The sequence below is a fragment of the Ambystoma mexicanum genome, chromosome 7q (genome assembly GCF_040938575.1).
Source record: "Ambystoma mexicanum isolate Mex_15411 chromosome 7q, UKY_AmexF1_1, whole genome shotgun sequence".
Classification (NCBI taxonomy): Eukaryota; Metazoa; Chordata; class Amphibia; order Caudata; family Ambystomatidae; genus Ambystoma; species Ambystoma mexicanum.
The window spans coordinates 1,019,499,876-1,019,519,705 of record NC_090941.1 but is presented as its reverse complement, the minus strand read 5'-3'; the positions used below and the strand labels follow the sequence as shown (position 1 = coordinate 1,019,519,705).

Below are 19,830 nucleotides of genomic sequence, written 5' to 3'. Positions count from 1 at the left end.
ATCCGGTTTTTCTTTTTCTATTTGTAGTTTAGCATGCCACCAGGCTGACTTGGGTACACAATTATGTTTTGAAGCGGAGGTGCAGGTGATTAAAAAGCCACCTCTGCCTGTTGGAACTTTGTTCCAGCAGATGTCAGGGTAGACATGTGATCTTTGAACTTGCCCTGCTGCCACTAAAGGGCAGTTTCTGGAGATGTTGGATGTCTCACAGCAACGGAACAAGAGTGCGCTATGTTTTTAGCATGCAACATTATGAAAGGATGGTCCGACTAGCAGACCTACCTTTTTAGAAATCTGATTACCTGCATTGTTTTATTAATACAAACAAAAAGCTCAGGCTATGCTGACGTCCGCAGATGGCATTCTGTCACAGAGAGACACAGAAGTGGAGAGCGAGAGAGACTGAAAAAGAGGGGGTCTCTCTCTCTCTCCCTCTCTCTCTCTCTCTCTCTCTCCCTCTCTCTCTCTCTCTGAGAGAGAGTCATGCCGAGACACAGAGCAAGATGCAAAGATAAGGATTTGTTATTTATACACCCCTTTCCTCAAAGTGCTGCACATAGAACACATTTTACATACAGTTGTCACCCAACTGAAATTGGTACTCCTTTATCCATCTCAGAATGATGAAATGCTTGGTTGGCCTTGTCGGGATTTGAATATGCGATGTGTAGATCACATACGAATATAAGAAGCGATCGGTCAACCCGCTGAGCTATTTTACCGGAGATATGGGGTGAGAGGCAGAGACCGAGAAAAAGAGAAACGGAGATGGAGTGAACCGTAGGGACTTAAACAGAGAGGGAGAGACAGAGGAGGAGGGACATAACTGAGAGACACTGCTACCGAGGCTCATCTTCATGACCACCAGTAAAATGCATCCCCATCTTTCATTCTACCAAAATATTCATTGGCACCCTGGTTCTCAGCAGGATGGATTGGTGCTACAGCCTCCTAATGGGAGTTGCCTTCCTCCCCACCAATCCTTTGCTCCACTCTACATGGTATTGAACTTGGCCACCCAGGCCCTCTACATGATCCCACAATCCTTGTCCTCCACCGTGAGCCATCTTATCACCCGGTAGATACCCATGCATCCTCACTGGTGGAATTCCTCCCTCCTGTGTTTAAATATATATGTCCCAGTTAGGTTGTGTATTTCTATATTCTTGTCAATTCTGTAATAGCTAAAGACTTATTTAATGTCCATTTTGTTTGGTCAAATTTACGATTTTCCGCTCTTTTCGAAGCTTCAGCCAGTTACGTGTATTAAAGACTCTATCATGACTTGGAAAGGTTTATAAAGCACCCAGCACTGAGACTGCTTCAGCCATCAATGAAATATGGCATTTCTCCAGAGCTTCTTGGCAAAGTGCTTTTCATGTTCAAATGAGGTCAAGCATCCAGAATTGAGCTCATGTGCCTAAGGATTCCCCCGCATCCCCTCAGCTTTATACATAATGTCCTCCACAAGACTGAGTTGACCTGGTGTTTAAGAATGAAGAATCCCAAGTTGTTGGCTACAAGGAAGAACCCTGACACGGTGTAAGATAATATTTGCAAATTCTCTTATTAGTAAGATAATGTTTTGGCACAGAGCCTCTCAAAACTGTCTCTGGATACTAAATCATTTCACTGAATAAATTGATTTAAACGTGTTAAAGGGGTATTGCCCTACCCGTATGAACTTTTCCGACAGCAATTAGATTATTTTTGATCGTCTCAGGACACAACACAAGATAACCTGAAATAACTGGACTATCACCCATCCCCACTTCTCATCATAAACTAGGTGTAAGGACTTGGATTGTAAATGAGGAATTCTTAAAGTGACATGCCTACGGGTATGGATTTCTTCAATCGTCTCCAGTGTAACCTAAACCAATTTCGAAGGCCTCCTCGCTGCTGTGCTACTTTTCTCTTTATAGAGATATTTTGTGCAGTCTAAGGTTTATTCTAATTAAGCTTTTTTCTCAGGGCATTTTGGCCAGCACGCCTCAGGTTCTATTACTTTGACACATATTCTGTTGCACGCTGTATGTCTACATGGTGTTTTGAGAAGCTGCCTGAAGTTTCCTGCCCACTGTAAGGCTAATGCTAGGCTTACACATTTCCCTCAGAGTAGCTTTAAATGCTAGCAATACTGTTCCTTATAGTCACTGACTGTCCATTATCATTGATCTCAAAATAGTTGTCCATCTCATTCATAGGGCATTCCAGGTATTAGCTCAGTAAGTATCCTGACATTGTATTTGATTTATCGCCTAATCCACAACTTGATGACAGATTTCACAGGTTGGGCAGTGATCACAATTGCAGGGTTTTCGTTGCTGATTGAGATCTGGCTATCCATCACAGACTCAATCCTTGGGTAAACCGTAAGTGGGATATCAAATAGTACAGGCCCTTTTACTAGCGGTACAGTGCCCTCCATGCATCAATGAGTCCATAATCCCTTTTGCACATTCAGAAATGTACATTAGTTTGCACTTGCTTGTTAACCCACATCATGGGTGGATATACTGAACTGCTGATTGAAAACCACTTACAGGTGTGTTTGATAATCTGATCCTTGCCATAGCTGGCTGTGATCAGGAAAGTATTTGTGAAGAAACGCTATTGGTTCTTTTTAGGTCCTATGACAAATTGCCATGCAGGCGGATATGCGATAAGGGCTGAAAAACCCAGAGAGCCAGGGGCCGCTGCCAACTCCAGGATGAAGGCCATGGAGGTGGTATAAAGTGGTTTCCCCCACCATATACTTAGCCTCTTGGGTAAGGCCCTCTCCTACCCAGTCCTAAAAAAGTTAGTGTAAGGGGTTGTGTTGTTTGGGTGAACAAAATTTGGCAGAGCCCGGGCAGCCTACCTGAAGACCCACAGACCATGTTATGTTAACCAAGAGTGTGCCCCAAGAGAGAAGTGGACTTGCTGGCAGCGCTCGTAAATTTGGCCATCAACTCTGCTTACTTTAGATTATTGGAGGCCATGCTCGCAAGACAGGGTTCACACTCAACAACTCCGCACTCGCGGAACAGCAGCACAGCCATCATAGAACAAGACTGCAGAGAGGATGCCGAGTGCTCTCAAGATGGGGTCCAGCCTTAGCAGACTGTCACGCAGCAGATTTCACATAGGGTGTTTGCTCCGGTCTGAACCAATCAGTTAACCTTTTCCCACCTGGCAGACAAATAATGATCTTCCCAAACTTAATACACCAATCCAAAACCCCTGTGGGATAAAAAAGGGGAGCAAGTCTGACAGATGATGTCGCAATTAGGGAGTCAGATGGTGGTGTTGCAGGAGATGCGAAAGGTGCAGATTAGATGATAATGGAACGTTGAGGAGGAACCTATTGGAGTGGAGGAGAGAAGAGTGAGTGGAGGAGGGTGGAGGAGAGGAGGAGTTGAAAGGAATAAAATAGAGGGGGAGGAATAACCACCTCAGAAGAGCAGATGGGGCTGAGATGGCAGATGGAAAACCGCAAGGAGGGGAGGAAGGCGCAAGGAAGTAAAGAGGAGGATGGAAGAGTGGAAAGGTTTAAGATCTGGGTTAGAAGGGTTTCTGGCAGTGGTGAGAGGAACAAGAAAGCTGGTTCCCGTACAATTCACACTTATTCATAATCACATGGTGAAGGAGTGGGCCAGGATAACGGCCAGAGAAAGGAACCGGATAACTTAACCAAAGGACAAGAGTGAGGATTACTGGTTGTTCCCTGAGAGTACTCCTTGACGCTGTGGTGTGATCCAAGGGTCATGGGTGGTGGTACCTGGTAGGAGAATCCGGATGAACCAACAAGTTTCCTTGAATATCATGAATGACACATGGAAAGAAGTGTGAGGCACTATGCATCCCAGAGACTGCATGAGGCCCTGGGCAATCTGTAGTTCCATCCACCAAAATTACTCCAACCAACTTTGGTTCAGCTTCCGTTGGTCATACGACTCTTGTTGGTCATCTTTACGGGGCCTGTGGGGTTGCAGGGGTTAGGATTTGTTGGGGGAGACCATGGGGAGACGACATTAATAAAATTAAATAAAACACATGTCTAACCGCGACATTGAAACCCACCAAAGAAATGGCTTGGGAGAGCACGAGTTACTAATGACCGTGTTGCTAATGAGTGAAGAGCCCGGGGGAAGGCCCCGTTTGCTGATTGTGCCCACCCTAATCCCCTTCCCGTGGGGTCAGTCATAGCTAATCCGTTTTATTGTGGGCCAAATACTCTGATGGTGAACCTTTAACCACTCTTGAGAAGCCTTTGGACCCCTCAGCTGGGAAGGTCCACAAAGGGAGATGATGGTTGTTTCTCCATATTTTCCCAAAGGAATTCCCCCATAATCCTTATGGTCCCCCACTGCTTGCCATTGTAAGTCTCCCTGGCATTCTGCATATGAATTGCTGCCCTCTTTGTCTGGGTTGCCTCCCGTTTGGGGAGTCTCGCGCGGGGTGTGTATTGATTCTTATTTAGGTATGCCTACTACGTGCACAGATTCTGCAACTCCTTGAGGACTGTGAGTCTTTTGTCCGGTGCGTTTAAATGTTAAAGGTCTAAAAATGCCACGTTATCCAGGTAATTCGTTCAAATAGGATTCTAGAAGCATTCCTTTGGAACCAAGTCTGCCTTCAGTCGTTTAATGTTGGTTGTGTCCTTGCCATGACTACATGCTTGGGGAAGAAGGGGGTCCGATACATAGACTGGTGCTCTGTAGTGGTAGCCTCTGAAAAACACGTCCCCTTACTTTCTGCATATTTCTTTTTATAATGGTTACATTGACTATGATTTTGTCAAGCGTAGCGCCACCCATCGGGGCTCATGGCGCTACCTGTGAACAGAAAATAGCTGCTAGACAAGAGATTTGTGTTCCATGGACGAGGAGCTTAAAAAAGAGAAGCAGTGACGACCTATTTGAGATTCAACCTATTTTTGGGGGCGTTCAGACGATTGGCATTTGACGATTACAATAGCATAGGCGGAATACAAGAATCTTTCTCTTTAAGAAGCACTGGTCTTCTTCCATGATAAATGGGGTCTTTTGCTCCCCTGGAAGCCAATGGAGTTTGTGAAATGCACAGGTAATATGATCCCGTGGTTTTAGACTCAAATAGGGTTACCAGTCATTTGGTCGAAAACCAAAGTATCGAATGCCATTTGATCGACAGTGAAATGGTCGAAAACATTTTTTTTTATTGGGGGGTTTCCCCCCAACCCCTGTTTTCTTTATTAAAAATATTTTTTAACCAACCAAAACTAACCAAAATATATAAATAAATAAAAAATGTGATCTTTTTTTTCCGACCATTTGACTGGACACCCTCAAATAGGCTATGTGTTGATGCATTTAGAAGTTTTTCAATCAGGTGTTTTGGGAAACCTGAATTGATACCAATTTCTGTGATCTGTTTTCAAGATAACTATGGGTAATGAAAATATTCCAGAGATGGAAGATGCATGTTTTAATTACTGTCTAATATTTGGGCTGGTCCACCAGAATCCCCAAGTGCTTTAACACACGGCTCGGTTTAGGACAGGCCCTCGAATTAGAGGACCAAATGTCAGGGATCTACAGAATGGGGGCAAAGGCCATGATCAAGGTTTCCATGTTGCTCTATATAACATGTATCGATCAAGGAAGTAGAAGATTCCATCAAAGCGCATAGATATCTGATAAAGAATAAGGGGGATGGAGCGTAACCCAATGTGACCTCTCGTATAACAGGACTACATTGAGAGATGACTTATTCTACCTTAACTGCTGCATATTACTCCATCCCAGTGGCGTTCCGCAGATGCAAGTGTAGCATAGTCGGCTAGCAAGGGTGTTGAAGACCCCAGTACCGATCCCAGCAGAGGAGGCTAATAAGATCTGGGATGTAGTGTTGCTATCATCTACTCCATACCAGTGGCATTCCGCAGATGCAAGTGTAGCATAGTCGGCTAGCAAGGGTGTTGTAGACCCCAGTACCGATCCCAGCAGAGGAGGCTAATAAGATCTGGGATGTAGTGTTGCTATCATCTACTCCATCCCAGTGGCGTTCTGCAGATGCAAGTGTAGCATAGTCGGCTAGCAAGGGTGTTGTAGACCCCAGTACCGATCCCAGCAGAGGAGGCTAATAAGATCTGGGATGTAGTGTTGCTATCATCTACTCCATCCCAGTGGCGTTCTGCAGATGCAAGTGCAGCATAGTCGGCTAGCAAGGGTGTTGTAGACCCCAGTACCGATCCCAGCAGAGGAGGCTAATAAGATCTGGGATGTAGTGTTGCTATCATCTAGCTCCATCAAGATCACCAAGCACTGAAACAACTGCTGATTTGATGCCCATTTCAGGTGTAAATCCTGATCCCGGTGCAGCTACTGCTTGTCAACACTAAAAGATTGTGGTTGGCTCCCTACAGTCACTTCAATGACCGTCGCTGGAAAGATCCATTCAATATCCGTCTTTAGATGGCCAGTTCTACTACATCTAATTAGGATGTTTTCCGGAGCGGCTGGATCTTGGTGTTCCGAGACTTGTATGGAGTGAAGTGTTGGTTAGATTGCTGAGGAGGCATGTCTCGCTACAACTTCAAAGAATTCTGTGGTGTAGGCATCAACTGCTTATCCAGATGTTTTGCTTGTATCAATCCACAATTGGATATTTTAATTACTATGAGCCATAAACGAGTAGAAGCAGCAACTACATTCACATTTCTCTTTTAAACCATGTCTAGATATGCTAATTAAGTATCATTCTGCTTACTGACAATTGCACGTACTGTCCCGGGGGATAGCTCAGCAGCAACGTGCTCGCCTTGGAAACAAGACGGCACGAAGCAACACAGGTTCGATCCCCGGGTCCGTGCTTAGAAACTTCTGGATATTAATAAGCGTGTTATAAATATGCAACTAAGACATATTCCTGTAACAGCGCCTCGATGCCCCGGGCTGTGTCAACGCTTTAACAAAACAAATAAAATAAATGAATATATGATAGTGGTTATTTTAGAAGAAAATAATGACAGTGTCTCCACATAGGCATTCGGGGAATCTTGAGGGGTTCTAGAGAAACATAATGTTATGGTGTCATGGGTGGGAACAAAGTGTACACAATCAAGTTATATCAGCAGGATGTTTTCCTTGTCTAGAATCGAGTAGGATAATGTCAACAAATACAGAATGACCAATGAAGGTCTGCTATATGATGCTTCTATACAGAGCCCGGGGTTAGGCAGCAGAAACAGGAAACTGATGTTCGAATGTGAAATGGACACCCTCCTGAAGGAAGAGGCAGCAGCACAGCTGTTGCATTTTGAACAATGTCCATAAGATGTAAATTGCATCCTAAATAATACAACACTTTTTTTATTTTAATGTACTAATGTACTGTTTAATGTAGATATTTTATTTATATTGCGCTCGTACACAAGTGTTTCAGAGCGCGACCAAGCAAAGGGAGGGGAACAAGGGAGGACAAAAAATCAAAACAACAATTTTACTAGGCCCAGTGACATTAAGAACGCGCAAGTGCATAGAGAAGGGAAAAAGGGGGGAAAGTGCATGGAAGGAGGAAGAAGTGGAAAGTGCAGAGGAGAGAAAAGAATAAATAATAAGTTAAATAAATACAGGCAATGAAAAGGTGGTAGTGCAGCCAGCAAGTGGCAAGTGCAAGATTAGTCAGATATGGAATATCTGATAAGTGCAGAAGAAGTGTGGGACTGTATGGGTACAGATGCAGAACCCAGTGCAATGGGAGGCCCGGAGGCAGTGCAGGAGGGAGGCAGGGTGAGCAGGTACCTGGCCCCCGAAAGACAGAGGGTGTCCAGGTGCACAGTGCCAAGAGAGAAAACAGGTCAGCAGGGGAGAAGAGAGGCAAAGGCGGAAGCGAAGAGGAAGGTCTTGAGGTGCTTCCGGAACCGTAGATGGTTCTCCTCAAGTTTCAAGGTGGCCGGTAGGCTGTTCCAAAGGGAGGCCCCAGCCATAGAGAGATCTGCCCAGAGCTTGTTTCTTTGAAAAACGACTGAACCTGAGGGAGTTAGAGGTAGAGGAGCGAAGGGCTCGAGAGGGGAGATATTTGCTGAGGGATAGTTGAAGGTATTTTGGACTTGAAAACAACAGGGTAAACTTCAAAAAGCTAGAGGGCACGGTACAACCATGTTCGTCCTTTTAACCGTTAACAAGGAAACGTCTGGTAGCACAACAACAACGTTTTTTTAGGAAGGCAGGTATTCAGGGTGCATCTAAAGTATGCGAACAATTGGATCAACTCGAGTGTTCACACTCGAACACAAAAAATGAAAAAGGGGCCACCCGACTCGGCGTACCTTGCCCTAAGGAAGAACACCCTATCCCTGGCAGGGGGTGCCTGTCCCTGGGTAGCGCGTGGTGTATTGCCTTATCTAACAGATATAGAGGAGAGTACTATCCCTCAACCTTCTATACTAGTGGCAGTGCCTGTAGGCAGACACGGTTGTCCAAAGGAGAACAAAATCTAAAAAGGGGTGTTCTCCAGTAGGTGTAGCAGTGTTCAACAAAGTCGTACATTAGATCCTGTGGCTGCTAGATCTTAAACATGGGTACAACCTGCGTATCAGGTCAACTGTTTATAATCCATCCAAGGTGTACAACTTTAATAGTGCCCGTAGGTCACCGTGGTTGGGGTGCGAAACAGTACTGCTGGAGAAACCACGGGTGCGTGAAGCAGTAAAAATCACAGCCACAGGGCTGGAGGGCTAAAATTTGGCTCTTATAAAAATATTCAGCTCACTCGGTAGTAAAGAGTGTGCTACAGCGGATGATTTTCAGGAAATAAAGTCTCTTTGCTGGTATAGAAGAGATCAAAAGTGGGTCATGAGAGCCCTCATGACTGAAAGGGGTCGACCGGTTTCAATGGCGTAGGAAAAATCGGGCCATCTTCATCAGGACCGTGATTTGGAATGCAAACTGGGTTGCCGAGGTTCAGAAAATTGGAGGGTGGAGGGCGGCGTGCACACAGTTGGTGGGATGTGTGCAAACAGGGCAAATACGGTGACCCATGTAAGGTGCAAGGTATAAAAACAGGGCAAGTGTGGTGAACCCCTGTCTGGTGAAAAAAGGGTTTGCAGGGAACGCGATCTCTAAAATAGGTGCAAATTAAGTGCCAAGGGGGAGAGAGCTAAAATCCATACCTCTGGGCAGGCGTCCTAAATAGGAGGACAGGAGGCGATCAGTGATCCAAGGATAGCTCAAGGCACCGAGTTCAAGTTTGAAGAACAACACCTAGGTTTACAGGTCAGTCATACCTGAGAAAAAAGGCACACCACAATCAGATGGTAGAGTGTGCAGCAGAATGCATGGAAGGACTACATTCTATCAGGCACCCGATGCCTGGGTGTGGGCCATACCTGTAAAGGGGTGCTGCTTGCCTCCGTCGAGTCCGAGTGTTGTGTCAGGGTATACAGCTCCGGACTGGTGATTGTGTTGGAAGAAGGCCCATCGCCTGTAAAAAAGGTGGAAAAGCGCGCTCGCGCAGGCGTCGGAATGACGCAACTGATTCCTTGGCAACGCCTCGCGCGTTGCAGGAGAAAAGGAAAAGGAGCCTGAGCGCCTCTCAAAACAGCAGGAGGGCGCGCTTGGGCTTGCAGATGTCAGGCACTGGAGCATGGTTTCCGATGGTGCTGTAAAAGAGAGAGTCCCTTGTGGGCGAGACTGAGTGGTGGGATAAGAGAGGGGGGGGCAGGTTGCGGGGTTGGGTGGTGGTGTTGTGTGTGGGAGGTGCGGGGGGGCAACAAATGGCAAAGGAGCATTAAATAGAATGAAGAGTTGAGGGGAATGCAAAGGAGGAAACAGAAGTGAATCTAGACAAATCATGTAAGATGGAAGAAACATTAAAGAATCATGAAAATGCTCGATCAAGGGGGTGAGCAAAGGCCAGGTACATGGCGGTGCACACGTAGTGCTGAAAAAATGCTGAAAAAGGTGTGGATTCAGGACAGCAGTGCTAGTTTGTGCCACTGTAGTTGTTCATTCAAGCCTTCAGAGTAGGTATTGAGTCTGTAAATCCACATCTGTTCTTTCCTGAACAGAAAATTGTGGTAATTGCCGCCTCTACGGGGCGGTGTGACTTTCTCTAGGATGGTCCACTTGAACTGGTCAGCAGTGTGTCCTTTAAATAAAGAATGGGACACCGAGGGTGCTGTCAGCTTATTCGTTCTTATGCAAGATCTGTATTCAGTCATGCAGGTTCGAACTGGCCTTATGGTCATGCCAATGTACCTCAAGTTGCAAGGGCAAGTTATCATATATATAATGCCCTTGGTGTTACAATTGGTAAAGGTGTTCTGTATCCATGTTGTTTTCCATCCAATCTCTATCTGTGTAGTTCTGGAGGTCTGGGCGCACATGGAGCAATTGCCACAGGGCGCATGTCCCTTTATAGCTGGAATGTTCCAAAGGGTACCCTGGATGGGCTCATCCCTGGGTATGCTTGGTATCAGAGTCTTGACGACCTTGTCTCTCACGTTGCAACGTCTCTTAAGGGCAAACCGTGGGACAGAGATGTTGGAGGCGCCTGTATTGAGGATGGGCCAAAGTCTTTTCACTTCCCGTTTGATTTTATTGAGAAGAGGGGAAAAACTGAACACAGCTGTGAAGGTGTCAGACTCTCTGGGTTTAGTATGCTGTTGGAGAGTGGTGGAACGTGGGATGTTCCTGGCTCTTTTACAGGTGTCCTTAATAATCCTCCGCGGCTAACCTCTCTCGGCGAGTTGCGTTTGGAGTTGTTTGGATTGTCTGGTATAGACTGGAGTCTGTGTGCACAGCCTTCTATAACGCAGGAACTGTCCAAAGGGGAGATTATCTCTGAGTGCCTTAGGATGGTAGCTTGAGTAGCACAGCAAAGAATTTCTGTCTGTGTTTTTTTTGTAAACGCTCGAGGAGAGGTTCCCGCTAGATGCCGAGATGGCAAGGTCGAGGAAATGGGTGTTAAATCTGTGTTTCTCCATGGTGAATTTGAAATGTAGATTAAGGGAGTTGAGCCATGTGTGGAAAGATTCTACATCATGTTCTGAGCCTCTGAATATCACAAAAATGTCATCAATGTATCGCCGCCATGTAATTAATTGAGGGAGATATGGGTTGGTCTCTGGATAGATATGTTGGCGTTCGAACAAATCCACATACAGATTAGCGAGGCTAGGGGCGAAGGTCGCCCCCATTGCAGTTCCTGAGATCTGTTGGTAAAAGGTGTCTTCAAAGAGAAAATAGTTCTTGGTCAATGCTATTTCTGCTAAAGATATGATGAAGCTGGGTGGAACTCCATGTAGGTCCATACCTGAATGAAGCATTCCGCTAAGCATTTGCAGTGTCTCTTGCTGCGGTATCCGGGTGTAAAGGGACTCTAATCCACAACTTTTTCAGCATTTTTTCAGCATTTTTTCAGCACTACGTGTGCACCGCCATGTACCTGGCCTTTGCTCACCCCCTTGATCGAGCATTTTCATGATTCTTTCATGTTTCTTCCATTTTACATGATTTATCTAGATTCACTTCTGTTTCCTCCTTTGCATTCCCCTCAACTCTTCATTCTATTAATTGCTCCTTTGCCATTTGTTGCCCCCCCACACCCCTCCCACACACAACACCACCACCCAACCCCACAACCCCCCCTTACCCCCCCTCTTCTCCCACCACTCAGTCTCGCCCACAAGTGACTCTCTCTTTTACAGCACCATCGGAGACCATGCTCCAGTGCCTGACATCTGCAAGCCCGAGCGCGCTCTCCTTTTGTGTTGAGGCGCCCTCCTGCTGTTTTGAGAGGCGCTCGTGCTCCTTTTTCCTTTTCTCCTGCAACGCGCGAGGCGTTGCCAAGGAATCAGTTGCGTCATTCCGACGCCTGAGCGAGCGCGCCCTTCCACCTTTTTTATAGGCGATGGGCCTTCTTCCAACACAATCACCCGTCCGGAGCTGTGTACCCTGACACAGCACTCGGACTCGACGGAGGCAAGCAGCACCCCTTTACAGGTATGACCCACACCCAGGCACCGGGTGCCTGATATAATGTAGTCCTTCCATGCATTCTGCTGCACACTCTACCATCTGATTGTGGTGTGCCTTTCTTCTCAGGTATGACTGACCTGTAAACCTAGGTGGTGTTCTTCAAACTTGAACTCGGTGCCTTGAGCTATCCTTGGATCACTGATCGCCTCCTGTCCTCCTATTTAGGACGCCTGTCCAGAGGTATGGATTTTAGCTCTCTCCCCCCTGGCACTTAATTTGCACCTATTTTAGAGATCGCGTTCCCTGCAACCCCTTCTTTCACCAGACTGGGGTTCACCACACTTGCCCTGTTTTTATACCTTCCACCTTACAGGGGTCACCGTATTTGCCCTGTTTGCACACATCCCAACAACTGTGTGCACGCCGCCCTCCACCCTCCGTTGGTGCTCACCAGTCATCCCACGAGACTTTTCCTTGTACTTCCCCACACCCATTATCCCCCACCATTTGGCGGTGAGATCCCACACAGGTGCCCAGGCACCCCCACCTCTCCTGCAATTATTGACCCATGTTATTTCTTGCTCCCACATGCTCACCCCAATGCATGGAAATCCCCACCCTAATGCCTGCAATTATTTACTATTGCTAGCCATTACCAATTGCCTTCCCACCCTTGATGGTTTCTTCCATGTTTCCCTCCCCTCCCTTCGGTCTCCACAGGAGACAACAGCAATTCTCATCTTGGTCAGCAATTTTCTGAACCTCTGCAACCCAGTTTGCATTCCAAATCACGGTCCTGATGAAGATGACCCGAATTGTCCTACGCCATTGAAACCGGTCGACCCCTTTCGGTCATGAGGGCTCTCATGACCCACTTTTGATCTCTCCTATACCAACAAAGAGACTTTATTTCCTGAAAATCATCCACTGTAACACACTCTTTACTACCGAGTGAGCTGAATATTTTTTATAAGAGCCAAAATGTAGCTCTCCAGCCCTGTGGCTGTGATTTTTACTGCTTCACCCACCAGTGGTTTCTCCAGCAGTACTGTTTCGCACCCCAACCACAGTGACCTACGGGCACTATTAAAGTTGTACACCTTGGATGGATTATAAACAGTTGACCTGATACGCAGGTTGTACCCATGTTCAAGATCTAGCAGCCACAAGATCTATTCTACGACTTTGTTGAACACTGCTACACCTACTGGAGAACACCCCTTTTTAGATTTTGTTCTCCTTTGGACAACCGTGTCTGCCTACAGGCACTGCCACTAGTATAGAAGGTTGAGGGATAGTACTCTCCTCTATAGCTGTTAGATAAGGCGATACACCACGCGCTACCCAGGGACAGGCACCCCCGCCAGGGATAGGGTGTTCTTCCTTAGGGCAAGGTATGCCAAGCCGGGTGGCCCCTTTTTCCTTTTTTGTGTTTGAGTGTGAGCACTTGAGTTGATCCAATTGTTCGCATACTTTAGATGCACCCTGAATACCTGCCTTCCTAAAAAACCGAAGGTATTTTGGACCCAGGGCCCAGAAGCCTTGTCAATAATACAGAGGGTTTTAAATTTAATCCTTGCATCCACTGGGAGCCAATGAAGGGATTTCAAAGCTGGAGAGATGTGATCCCAGGGCTTGAGGCCAAGGACAAGTCTTGCAGTCCTGTTCTGGATTAGTTGTAGAGTGAGGAGAGTGGAGGCAGGTAGATTTAGAAATATGCTGTTACAGTAGTCCAGCCTGGAGAGAACCAGAGCTTGAGATACAGTGAGCTTCTGGGGGAAGGAGAGCAAAGGCAGAGTACATCAGAAATGTGTGCAGAGAAGGAAAGTGTGGAGTCAAAGATCACCCTGAGGTTCTTGGCTTCGCAGGTGGTCGTAGGAGGAGAGCCAAGGGAGGCCGGCCAGAGAGTGAGGGGAGAGGATGGTGAAGGTGTACGGATGAGGAGGATCTCAGTCTTGTTGGCATTTAGACAAAGATTGTTGGCAGTACGCCAATTTTGAATGGCAATTAGGCAATCAGAAATGAGGGAGGGAGAGGAGGTGGCCGAGGGCAGCCTGAAAATGAGTTGTCATCAGCATAGCACTGGAAGTTTGAGCAGAACATAGAAATGCAGTAGGCGTGAGCTGCCAGGTATTGGTTGAAAAGTAGGGCAAGAGGTTAGACCCCTGGGGAACACCACAGGTAGAGAGGGAGATCGATGAAAGGAAAGAACCAAGTTGTACCTGGGAGGGTCGATCAGAGAGGAAAGAGGTCAGCCATGCCAGAGACTGATCAGTGATACCCAGGTTGTCATGGAGACGGTTGAGCAGGGTGGTATGGGTGACCGTGTTGAAGGCAGAGGAGAGATCAAGTAGGATGAGGACATAGGGAATGTTCGAGTCAAGGTTGGAGAGCAGATCTTCACGGATGTTCAGGAGATGCTTCTGGCAGCTCAGAATTGGAATTATGGTTTAACGAGCAAACCTGTGAATACATAAGTGTATTATTAGTATATCAATAACCGCTGATTGTTGGAGACCTCAACAGTCAAATTGTTGTCATGGTCCGCCCGTAACTCACCCAATAAGTCTACATGGTTACATCTACCTAGAATTTAACCCATAAAAAGAGGTGACACTGTTTTGGCGGTTTTAGTGATTCTAAAACAGCCTTCTTCAGAACACTCAAACCTTCAGCTGTTATCATATTGCTGTGGATGTCAAAGGGAAATAACTTTTTTGCTACCCTGCTATTTTATAGGTGAACATGAGCATGAGCACCTTGCTGTAAATCTCAAGGTGTCAATGGAAGGATGGGAGTAAGCCGTTTCATGAGCTCTGGGTTAGCCCAAGTGCACAAATCCCGAAACTGGGTTAAGAAATCCCATTTTTCGAAGTGCTTAAAACATGTAGGGGGTGGGAGAGGGGGTCAGGGCAAAGGTATAATTTGGAGGAAGGTAAAAGGTGCAGTGCAAGTATTAGGGCACCCCACTATGGCAATTTGAAGGGGTGAAAACATGCAAACTCCACATTCATGGAATCCAAGAGTCGATGAACCCCCATAGAGCCTGAAGGGGTTCCTTACAATACTGCTTTTTGTTTTGGGATCTGTATGTCTCTATGATGATTCTAGGGGACTGATGCCCTTAAACTATATTCCTGGCATCATGTCCATATCACAGTTGCCACACCCAACCACAAGGATATTTCCAAACATTACTAATAATCCTTGTTTAAGAAAGCTATCCATAAACACAGTACATGCTCTGAACTACGAACAGCTGCCTTTGAACCTTACTTTGCAGCTGTTTAGTGTTATTGTTCACCTCCTGGCTGCCCACATATCACATTGCTCCATCATTATTGTACATCTCAGGTTTGTTTTGTCAGATACTGGGTATTCTCTATAGTGTAATGCAACTATTGTCATCTGTCCTTCTGGTTGGCACTGACCAATATTTGTTCCCAGGCCAATAAATGAAACACAACAAAATATGTGAACTCATTTAATAGGAACACGGTAACGGATACTCAATGTGAGATTGCTACAGATAATTAAAGACTCAATGTATCTTTCAGCACATGTTGATAATTGCATTTTTGTACTCTTCCTTCCCAGGCCATGAAGAAGATGTACAAAGCCTGCTTGAAGTACCCCGAATGGAAGCGGAAGCATAGCCCGCAGCACAAGCCGTGGCTGTACCCCGAGCAGAGCACTTTGCCCAGCATCACCCTCTCCGAGCTGTCCATTCAACACGCCGACTCCCTGGAGAACATTGATGAGAGCAGTATTTCCGAAGCCAAAGAAGAACGAGATGGGAGCGATGAAGACAGCGTCAACTAAAAACTCATTCCGGCCAACGGGCCCATACCCAACTGCCTCCCATCTGTCTGTGTAGCCAATACAGTCTTGTGGAGCTAATGGTTCGGGGCTGGGATGCACATGTTGTCCAATCGATTTTAAGAGGTGTGGCTGAAGGGCTTGAGGGATGGGGAAAGTAGGGAGACCGGAATGATTGATGGACCTCTTGAGTACTGTGAGTGACGATACTGCCATCTCTCGCTCCGTAGAGAATTGAATCTTGCCAATAGTTCTATATGGGATTCCAGCTTCAAATTAGAATGTACTTAAAATGTATCTGTAAGCCATGTACAATACACCACTGTGTGTGTCTTCTAAACACTGTGTACGAAGGATGTCAAGTTATTTTTGTACGTGTTTGCTGGACGTCCAACCCTTACGTATTTGTTTAGAAACATGTTTTGGGGACAAACTAGGAGGCCACTCTGCTCCATGATCTGTAGGGGATGGTGGAGAGGACAGTCCTACTGAGGCATCATCTGCATGGCAGTGCAACACCCTTTAATTGCCGCATCTTGGGACTCCAGCAATTCTTTCCTGAACCTTCAGGGCGGGCAATTGATGGCCTCTTACCGGTATGGACCAACATTGTGGAATTAATTTGTAGGCAACATCTGAAATAAGGTGGATTAACTAGCCTTGTCCATGAAAGTTCACACTCCCTTAGTGCTGTGCCAAAATAGCACTAAGGTGATTGCACTATGAAAGTACCTAATTTGTTCTTTACAAAGGCCAACTAGCCAAGAGAGGTCCATCAATAGCCACATCCAGAACAGGCTCTCATTCCTGCAGTTGCCATTACGGTCTCCCTATTTCTCACCTGTAAAGCACTGCCTGTCAGACAGGTGTTTTTTCCCCAGTGTGCTTAAAGAAATGTTCACATTTACAAGTGACCCATTATTGTTAATAGTCAATCTTTTCCCATCATGCATCACTTTCCAGATGGGGATATTTTCATGCTTTGAGTGCTGGCACCAATTGTATAGCTAGAGACCTGATGCCCCTTCTCTGTTGGACTGCACAGCTTTATTTTAAAGGCAGTAACAATATTCCTTGTGCTATTGAGCCAAGAGCAATACAGCAGCAATATGGTGATTAATTGCTGTGCAGTGGTAGCTCGATTGAGGAAATCCATTGCTGTGCAGTAGTAGATTGAGTGTGCAGCATTGTGGGGAATCTTTGCTGTTGAGTAGTAGCTCGATTGAGCAGCAATATAGGGAAGCATTGCTGTGCAGTAGTAGATTGACTGTGCAGCAATGTGTATAGTTATTGTTGTGCAGTGGTAGCTCAATTGTGCAGCAATATGGAGTATCATTGCTGTGCAGTGGTAGCTCTATTATATCGACTGTGCAGCAATATGGCAAATTAGTATTGTGCGGTGGTAGCTCAATTTGTGCAGCAATGTGTAACATTATTTCTGTGCAGTGGTAGCTTGTAGATGCACAATCTAAGAATGCCGAGTAAGGACATCTACTAGAAGGACAAGGGATGGAGTGGAAAAGGACACTGGACCGACCCATGAATGTCATGCAAGGAAATGTTCTGGAAAATGAATGTTGTGTAAATCACTTTCTCTTAATATCGTGAAAATTGTATGCACCCCAGAGTACTGTGTAGCTGGAACACAATGAACTGAGCTTAACATTTTTATTAAGGACTTGTTTTTAATAACTGTAAGAATAGGGAAGCGCCTGCAGACTTTGGGAGACATGTTGCCGTCTGGAACTAATACTATAGACACATGAACACAGGGATCCGGCGATTTAAAGGAATAAAAAACAGAGAATAACTTTAATAAAGAAACAATAATAACAATAAAATAACACATTTTTGTTTAAAATGTATATGGGGGTGGGGTGGTAAGTGGTTAAACCGGGTGGGCAGAGTGGGGGTGGGGGTTTAAAGCATAGGGAACCAGGGTTCTTGGGTTCTCAAAATAAAAGAAATCGATATTTTTTCATTATAAAAGTTTCGTTGTTAAAGCTATCTCTAATTTAATTTGTTAATTTCACTTGTAACCGAACACACAGGTTCTCCAACATATGTTTATTACAGCAATACTTAAAGGGATATGGGGTATAAGCCCTCAGGGGCTCCTTATGATTGCAATGAAGACGAGCAAACCTCTTTGCCGCAATTGCTGTCATTCACGGTCGCTGCTAAGTTTACATTTAGGACATGGGTCTGTGGGCAAACAACTTGGTGGCCCAGTGCAATAATTACAAGGAATGCCATCTAGGCTGGCACCAGTGTCCATCAGTCCTACTGATCAAACAGGAGCAGGAAATGCTGAGACAGAGGAGGGGCAATTAAATGCATGAAAAACAGGAATATTGTTGCAGGACAGATTCAGGACCATCAAACCCACCAAAGCAGATCCGAGGGAGCCAGGAAGGGAAGAAATCTGGAACAACCACAATATGTCCCGCGCTCCACCTAAAGGAAAGAAAAGAGGCAAAAACTGGAACTGGGATCAGTAATAATTCTCGTTGGGGATGTTAACCTAGGTCTCCTGGATAGTAGGGACCCAGTAGCGAAATCCCTTGACTCCGCCCTCAAGGCTCTGGGCTACAAGAACACCATCTTTAGCCCAACTCGCACTCAGGGCAGAACCTTGGACTGGGTTCGCGCAACATAACTGCCCACTCATCACCACCGGTAACACTCCCACCCCATGGTCTGACCACCACATCATCACATTAACATCCTCACCACTAGCGCCCCCGCTACTCCCCCACCCCAAACCCTCCCACCCTGTCTCGCCAGAAGCACCCGCCAGCTCACTAAGGAAAGGCTACTGCCCTTCCTCCAAGGCCCAGCCTTCAGACCACCTTTCTCCTCAGACCCAGAAACACTTGCAACAGCCTATGATGCTGCCATCAAAGCAGCTATCAATTCCATTGCCCCTCTCAAACCCCGCAAATCCAAACCCACTACCCACTCCAACTCATGGTTCACCCAGGACCTCCTTACTCTCCGCAATGAGAAAAAGGTGGCACTCACACAGTGGCAAACACCCACACTGACAAAGATAAAATGATCTTTAAAGCTCAATCCATTAAATACAAAAAGGCAATCAGCCAAGCAAAGGCCAAATCCTTTGAATCCAGAATATCGGAAGATCAATCCAGCACCAAAGAAATCTTCGCAATTTCTAGGGAACTCAAGACACCCACTCGCACCCCCCAGAATTTCACCAAAGACAAAACCTGGTGTGATGACATACAAAAGGCATGCAAACCAAGTTAAGCCTCCTCAAAAACAAAACACTAGCCACCCAGCAAGCCCTACCTAATACACACATCCCTGTCCCACCACCTGCGCCGGACCCCCCCCAACCTTTATCCTTCAAACCCTTTCAGTCAAAAGACATCATCAACATAATCAGGAACATCAAACCCTCAAACTGCAAAGGGGATACATGCCCGGCCCCCATTATCAAAGACTGCACTGAAGCGCTACCGCCCTTCCTGACAGCTTTCGTTAATGCCTCCTTCACCACAGGGAAAGTTCCCACCTCCCTCAAGGAGGCCTGGGTCCGCCCTCTCCTAAAAAAAACAACACTCAACCCCACTTCCCCCAACAACTATAGACCTATCTCCACTGTCCCGTTCATCCTCAAAATACTGGACAAAGCAGCCTACCTGCAGGTTCAACACTTCATTGAAGAAAACAAACTCCTTGGACTCCGCCAATCTGGTTTCCGCCCCAGACACGGGACTGAAACCGCCCTTCTTGACCTGAAAAACCAAATGGACGATGCTAGAGACACAGGTAAACCAGCACTTCTCCTAATCCTTGACTTATCCGCGGCCTTCGACCTCGTAGATCATGACGTCCTATGCCACCACCTTTCCGCCACTGCCAAATTCTCCCCAGAGGCCACAGCATGGATCACCTCCTTCCTACAAGACAGAACCATGCAAGTATTCTCCGACTTAGCCTCCGCCTCACCAACCATCATACTCTGTGGGGTGCCCCAAGGCTCTTGCCTCTCCCCCACCCTCTACAACATTTTCACACGACCCCTGTTCATACTCAA

At 46.2% G+C, this 19,830-nt stretch overlaps 1 protein-coding gene across 1 annotated transcript in view; it reads left to right on the top strand.

Moving 5' to 3' along the window:
• Positions 1–17,611, top strand: part of STARD10 (StAR related lipid transfer domain containing 10) — a 357,564-nt gene extending 339,953 nt beyond the window's left edge. Inside the window, exon 6 of the mRNA XM_069640279.1 lies at positions 15,546–17,611. Within this exon, the coding sequence (XP_069496380.1) occupies positions 15,546–15,770 (225 nt within the window). The 3' untranslated portion in view covers positions 15,771–17,611. The remainder of the gene's footprint in view (positions 1–15,545) is intronic.
• The last annotated feature ends 2,219 nt before the right edge of the window (positions 17,612–19,830 follow it).